General features: G+C 38.9%; 1 protein-coding gene across 1 annotated transcript; it reads left to right on the top strand.

The window, feature by feature from the left end:
- Window positions 1-5,356: 5,356 nt before the first annotated feature.
- LOC104590529 (gallate 1-beta-glucosyltransferase 84A24) lies at window positions 5,357-7,328 on the top strand. Its single transcript, XM_010249240.3, has one exon. The coding sequence runs from the start codon at window positions 5,595-5,597 to the stop codon at window positions 7,047-7,049; it is 1,455 nt and encodes a 484-aa protein (XP_010247542.1). The 5' UTR covers window positions 5,357-5,594; the 3' UTR covers window positions 7,050-7,328.
- Window positions 7,329-7,799: the final 471 nt, after the last annotated feature.

Here is a 7,799-nt window from a genome sequence, read left to right on the forward strand (position 1 = left end):
CAATCCAGAACCAAAACTATTCTAACCACCGGTTTCGAGATTGAAATAAAAATGGCCAATAAACATAAAATGGGTAAACGGTTTGACCGCTTTAATAATGGATTGCTGATCAAATTAATGGTTTTCGGTCAAGAACCGAGTTAAGGACAGAATGAAACCGATTGAATCATTCACTGATAAAGATGTATGACTGCAGTGAATAGAGTGCTGGTAGAGAATGTGAATAGAAAATCTGAGTTGGTGGTAAAAATCGGAAAAAGAGACAAACTGTTAATGTCTTTCTACTTTTTATGAAACAAAACAACCTGTAGGGCTGTCAATATGGATTCATTCACAAGGTCGAAACCCATCCGGCATCTCATACCATTAAGAACCGAGACTGATATATAAGATAACAATATAATATATATATATATAGAAATTAATTTTATATATGTATAATTAATAAATTCAATATTTTATATTATATGAGTCAATCATATAAAGTTAAAATGTAATTAATTATTAGATAATATTCGAATTAATTTGAAATTTGAATAATTGAATCGGGTTTGGATGCATTTGGGTCCAATCCAAATCGGTCGACCCGATTATATCCCTTTCAAAGTATCGGGTAGACGGGTACGTAATGAAAGTCGACTTGATTTATGACCCACAAAGACACTATCGACACTATCGAAGTAGAGATTACGTTTTGAAATTTGAATATGCATAGACATTGACATAATGATTGATAGCGTATATTAATAATAATTTAGGGTTTTTTATTGTTCAATGTCAAATTCAAAACAGGATGCGGTCTATAGCGAGGTTATTAATAGACTAGAAGGGGGATTGTAATTTCATATTTTTGAGTTGGATTACAGTCTATTTATAACCTCAGGTTGAAATGTTCCAAAATAATATTTTCTTTAAAAGTGGCTTTTACATAATCCAAGGTTAAATCAATATACAAAAAATTTATGGAGAAGTATGGACAGGCTCAATGCAGATTTTTTGTTTCCACTGCAGAGTTATAAATATTTAAAAGGTCAAAAACCCACACCCTATGTCTGCCCATGACACCTACCCCAAATGTACTTTGAGCTTAAAAATTTTGACCCTGGGCTGAATGGTAATTCCCCCAAAAAGTTATACTTAATAATCCAACCAAACAAGATTATGGTGTGATAAAGTCTAATCACCTATGTGGCAATAATGTGGCTGAAAAAAACAGGCACCTAACCTAATGATACCAAAACACTACCTAATTCAGCATAAGAAAGATTTAGAATCAAGCATATGGATATTTTGAACCATGTATTCGTCTAGGTTCTCTTTCTCTCACACACTCATCTTAACATTTTAATTTGGCCTAATTGTATATTAGTTGACCTAACCAGGTCGTGTGACATGTTGACACCATAAGGAATCCAAAAGTTATTTCTTAAGTATTAAATCCACATCACCAAAATATTTTAATTTGGCCTACATTGGTTTTTTTTTTACATCACTAATAACCCTCTCTCCAAAATCAATAATTGCAGGAATTAAATAACATAACACACACATATATATATATATATATATATATATATATATATATATATTTATTTATATAACCAACTAACATACCGACTGAGCCATCCGTATGTTCTGATGGGATCCAATTGAGGGGATGGATGGTTGGGCTATAACTCATATTTATGCATGTTAAAATTAATATAGGCTGTTCATCAAATTGCATCCAATCCAAACTAGGTTTGGATTGGTAAATAGGTAATTCTTCAACTTGCACCCCCAATCCAAACCATCGGCCAGTTTCCACCCCTAGAAAAAGTGTTTAAAAAGGTCATTATCTAATGTTGATCTAGCTATATGGTATGTCTAAAGGCTATATGACATCTTAAAAATTATTAAATGTATTAAACTATTGTTATTATTTAAAATAATTGCTATCTAATAATTCATTAAAAACAGAAAAATATTAAATTAAAAAAATATTAGATCTATGAGAATGAAAAATAATTTGTAGTTCATAATTCTATGACAAGTCATATGTAATTCACAAATTTTAATTACTAAAATAATTATTTGTGTTTTATTATTTTTATTTCTGTAAATACCAAAAGATAAAAATTATTTTTGACACAAATTGTTGATAAATCTGAGTTCATTTTAGGATGAAACGTGTGGAGGAATGTTAGGATGAAAAGAGAGTATTTGAAAGGTCAAAAATGAATACAGTGCAAAATGAATAAGTATATTCCATGAGTAAAGTTTTTTTTTTTCCTTAAAAAAAACGTCGCTACAGCCATGCCATTATGCAGACAGGACAAACAAACTTTATTATAAAAGACTAAAAGAGTTAGAAAATTAAAGGCTGTGGATGAAAACAAAATCCATGAAGTTTGACATGTGTGGTACAGAGAGTTGCCGCTAAAAGTGTATTTTTATTTCTTGAATCTAATAAATCTAGTAACTGAAATTAGAGTAGTTTTCAGCCACATGCGTTGAACATCATAATAAAGATAATGTTTTCTCTATCCTCATACGTAGTTGGGCCGACTTATATATCACCCTTTTTTGTCTTTATACATAGTTGGGCCGACTTATTCCTGGTTATGCATTGTGAAGGATGACAATTTTCTCATCCCTATCGGATGGTTAGAATATTCTGACCCGATGGGATTGATGATGGATATTGATGAGGGGTGATTTGGCCAGATATAATAAATAAGTGATATATAGATGCGACCTGCTAGCAGGATGACAATTAGCAAGGACAACTTTGTCAGTAGTTCGGGAGCTTAGGTGTTTGGGCACTTCGGTATCAAAGCCACTTTAGCACCCGAGTACCGAAGTGATATGTAATTGATTCTAGAAACTTCTCAATGGACTTTGAATCTCCCGGGATCATGTCATGTAACAGCAAGCCTTATCCTCTCCCCGCCTGAATCAGAAGGTAACGATAGGCTTCCAAACGCATAATGGATCTCACCTACGTGGGCCAAGGATCCCGAAGCCGTTTCGTGAGACCCACGGTAGCTCAACTATATAAGGGCATCGACCCCCAAGACACAGGTACACGTGATTAAGTGCATTCTAGCTCTCCTATTTCTCAACTCTTAGCTCGCACATCATAGTTACTAATTTAAGCATCGGAGCGATCTCGTCGGGTTACCCCCCCCCCCCCCCCCCCCCCCCCCCCGGTTTCTCTGATACCTTTCTTTATAGTTCAAGCGACCTACTTGGCGACAGATGTCCAAGCTGCCCTACAAGTAGGAGCATCTAAATCGCACACCATCAATTGGCACCGTCTTTGGGAATACGATCGAAAGGTCATTTCAATCTCGGTCTCAGTCTGAATCTCACTCTCAATGGCATCTTCTAGCAATATCGGAAAAGGGCTTCGACATGAATGTCACCGGGGGCAAGAGCAACAAACAACCATTCCCCAAGGTTCCTCGGTGACCATCGGTTAGTTCACTATCCCCCTGACAGCTTTGGGGGTCCCATCACTATTTGTGCCACAGACCACCCAACAGGTTAATGTCCCACTCCCCCAAGTGACCACCACATTCTTGGAGCCCTCCATGATCTCCCTGGGGTCGGGCATTCCCAGTTTAACGACCTTGTTCAGAGCATCCGAACAATGCAGATCCAGATGCAACAGATTCACCAGTTCTAGAAATTCTAGCAATATTATTTCTACCAGTAGTACCTGCAGTAGTTCCCACCGCTGCAGGCGAACCAGCCAATGGATCAATATCAAGGGCAGACCCAGAACTAGAACCAGCACTGAGCCCATCAGAACATCCGTCAATCTCCCCCACGGGGCAAGAGAACCTCACAGGTACTGGTCCCTCCCAGGGGACGAACCCCACCTCGGGGCAGAGTAGATGAATGGTGTACTCCTCCAGTCTCTCAAAGGGGGAACCAAAAGGACATACTTGAGATCAGACAGCCTGAGAGGAATAATCAACAACTTCTGCAGTAGGAGAATGTAGATCGTTAGCTTAGGGCCTGAGGTGCGGGCTCAAGAGTAGACCCCTCGGCACCCCGCAACAACTAACACTGGTCTCGCGACGAAGAAGAACTGGCAAGAAGGACCCCCGATCCACCTCACCCCATCATTCAGAGCAAAATAGAGATACCTTACAACACCGAAGCCAGCATTACAAATGCAGGGTTAGCAAAGAAAGAGAAGAGGTAACCGGTAGAGCGAAGCCCAACTAACCGGTAGAGAGAGAGAGAGAGAGAGAGAGAGAGGTGTCTTAATTAGAAGTAGGGAAGTAGGTATTTGTTAAGAGTTAAAAAAAGTTGGTTATGAACAATATTTTAGGAATGAGGAGAGATTTTTTAGGAATTAGGACCTTTAGGAGAGTTTTAAGAATAATAAATTAGGAGTGTGGAGAGGTTTTAGGAGAGAGGGGATAAAGAGAGATTTTAGGAATGTTTTTATTAAGTAGACATTTCAATGGGTTAGGAATGATCTTAGGGAGAGAGAGAGAGAAAAGTGAATTGTAGAGAGAGAGATTTTAGGTAAAATATATTGAGCTAGTTAATTAGAAAATGAAGATAGAGTGGGGGTAATGGAACAAGGAGAGGTATGGTGACGTCGTCCGTCTTATATATATATACACTAGTAGGGACTCATGCGATGCACGAGAAAATTTGAAAGATTGAATAATTTTCTTTATTATTAATTAATTGATAAATTAATAATAAAAAATAGCTATTAATTAACTAAAAGTATTCAAAGTTATTGTTAATATTTAAAATTTTAATAAATTGTATTTTTCATTTAATGTTGATTTATAGAAAGTAATTATTGTTAATTTAATATGAATAAATTTTTTAATAAATTTAATCTTATTAATCATTTATAGTAATGAAATGATAATAATTAGAAAAAAGCTAATATTTTTATTAATTTCACTAATAATTAACAATCACTAATAATTAACATTAGAAAAAAGCTAACATTGTTAAATGTAATTCTCAATTTTATAGGAATTAGTTAAAGAGTTTTCAATTTCTATAAAATGTTGTTAATTAATATGAATATAATAGTATTTACCCAAAATAGTTTAAAAAGTAGTGATAAGTTATATTAATAATAGTATTTATTAATTTTTGGTAATTTATTAGCCGTATTTATTAAGTTTTGGTAATAACACTATTTAATACTAATTGAATATAGGTTGGATTAAATATTAACTGTATTTAACTATTTATTAATTAATATGAATATTTTAAATGAGAGAAAGTGGATATAGATTGGGGGAGAGATTTTAGGAATTGATTGGGGAGTGGGGTAACATGATAAGGTTCTAATGGCTTAGAGGAAATACCTTAAGAAAGAGATTGTAAGAATACTTTTAGGTACCTGGAAAATTCATCTATAGAGGCAGCCATAACTGCATCTAAAAACTTAAATATATACAAAATGCAAATGCAAATGCAAATATGTACAGCGTAGATACATACAAAATAATACAAAATATAAGGTTTTATACTCTACAAATTTGCATTTGTATTCTTTCCAAACTCAAAGACCAAAGAGTAAAAGACTAGTCAGGTTGGCAGCGGCCAGCCGGTGAGCAAAGAAAATGAAGATGGTTCACGTCCTCGTGGTCTCGTTCCCCGGCCAAGGGCATGTCAATCCCCTGCTAAGGTTAGCTAAGCTGCTGGCTTCAGAAGGTCTATTGGTCACCTTTTCTACCACTGAATCCATAGGCCACATGATGAAAAAAGCCACCAACATCCCAGGCACATGTAGCGCAACACCCATAGGCCAAGGGCAGCTCAGATTCGAATTCTTCTCTGACGGATGGCCTGCTGACGACAACTCCAAACGCCAAGACATAGATGGCCTGCTGCATCGACTTGAGACCGTCGGAAAAGAATCCTTCACTTGTCTTGTAAAGAAACAAGCTGAAGAGGGTCGACCCGTTTCTTGTCTCGTAAATAATGCTTTTGTACCGTGGGCGTTGGACGTGGCCACCGATTTCGGCATCCCTTGTGCCGTTTTATGGGTTCAATCCTGTGCTGTCTTCTCTACTTATTACTATTATTTCCATCGTTTGGCTCGTTTCCCATCCGTAGATGAACCCCATCTTTCTGTCCATCTACCTGGGCTGCCAATTTTAAATTCCCATGAGGTACCCAGTTTCTTGCATCCCTCCACTATCTACCACATGCTTGGGAACTTGATCCTGGGCCAGTTCCAGAACCTCTCGAAATCATTCTATGTGTTGGTCGATTCGTTCGAAGAGCTCGAACATGAAGTTATTGAAGCCATGTCTCATTTGTCTCTGCCGCCGTTAAGAACCATTGGTCCATTGTTTAGATCTCTAAAAGGAAGCAGCAGTAACTCCTCCAACGGCGTTCGTGGCGACTTCTGGACTGCCGCAGAGGGCTGCATACAGTGGCTCGACTCTCAACCGCTGTCCTCGGTCGTGTACATCTCCTTCGGCAGCATCGCCTTTCTACCTAAGGACCAGATGGAGGAGATGGCTTGGGGGCTCTTGAAAACCGGGTTGCCCTTCTTATGGGTGGTGAAGCCACCAGCAAAAGAGATAGCCACCGACACAGGACTACCAGCTGGGTTCATGGATAAAGCTCAAGGTAAAGGGATGGTGGTAGAATGGTGTCCACAAGAACAAGTGCTCGCACATCCATCGGTTGCTTGCTTTGTGACCCACTGCGGGTGGAATTCGTCTATGGAGTGCCTGACCTCCGGTGTGCCTGTGGTCGCCTTCCCCCAATGGGGTGATCAGGTGACCAACGCAAAGTTCTTGGTTGACAAGTATGGAGTAGGATCGCTCATGGGACGGAGCGACAGAGACAGCCAATTGATTTCGAGGGAAACAGTGGAAAGATGCATTCTCGAAGTAGCGCGAGGGCCTAAGACAGAAGAGGCGAAGAAAAACGCCCTAAAATGGAAGAAGGCAGCAGAGAAAGCGGTGGCCAACGGTGGATCCTCCCACCGGAATATCCAAGCTTTTGTGGATGAAGTTCGACGTTTGGCATTGACTGCAACTTCCTTTGAAATAAATACTTAGCTTCAATTCTTCAGAAATCAGAAGCCATTTGTTAGTAGTCAGACGGAAGCTACTTGTTTGTGCTTCGTAAAATTATAATCCGACGGTCGTCACAGAAGCAGATGTGGACTCGTAGTCCAGCTTGTGTTAGCAGTGAGCTTTCATTCCTTGCATGCCCTCTATGTCCTGCTTTTACGTTCTTTAGATTGGAATCTTTTATTCGTTGTTTGTAGAAGGGTTTCTTGCAGATAAGGGCAACTTTTTGCCTGAATATTAATAAAAAGTAATATTTTTATAAAATAATTAAGATAACTTTTTCAGAAAGATATTACAAAAAGGGCAGAAATACTGTTCATCGTCTTCTCTGCCTCTGTCTTCATGCGAAGAAATGTGTGCGATGGTTCCACTCTACTTTGCCATGTTGGTGGCGTATGGTTCGGTGAAGTGGTGGAAGATATTTACGCCGGAGGAATAATCCGGCAGCCAGCCCCCGGCTATCCGGGTATGCCGCATCATCCGACGCCTACTCCCTCTAGCCAACACCACGCACATCGAATTTCAATGTATTGGATACAACGACGGTGACAACATCAAATACACCGACGTGGATCAGATCTCCCGCAGGTGGGAGGGTTTTCCGGCAGACGTCACCAGCATTCTCTGGCATGAAAATGGTGTGGGAGTCACCGGGGAAGGGTCAAGTTGGGGGGGACAAACAGGGGTGCAAAGATGTTGACAGCTCAGCTCCGATCAACACCATCAACTCGGCTG

The sequence above is a fragment of the Nelumbo nucifera genome, chromosome 1, assembly GCF_055504915.1.
Source record: "Nelumbo nucifera cultivar China Antique chromosome 1, China Antique-T2T, whole genome shotgun sequence".
NCBI classification, from domain to species: Eukaryota; Viridiplantae; Streptophyta; class Magnoliopsida; order Proteales; family Nelumbonaceae; genus Nelumbo; species Nelumbo nucifera.

What these genes read in the sequence shown, in the direction of transcription:
- LOC104590529 (XM_010249240.3), top strand. Translation starts at nt 5,595, where the DNA reads ATGAAGATGGTTCACGTCCTCGTGGTCTCGTTCCCCGGCCAAGGGCAT.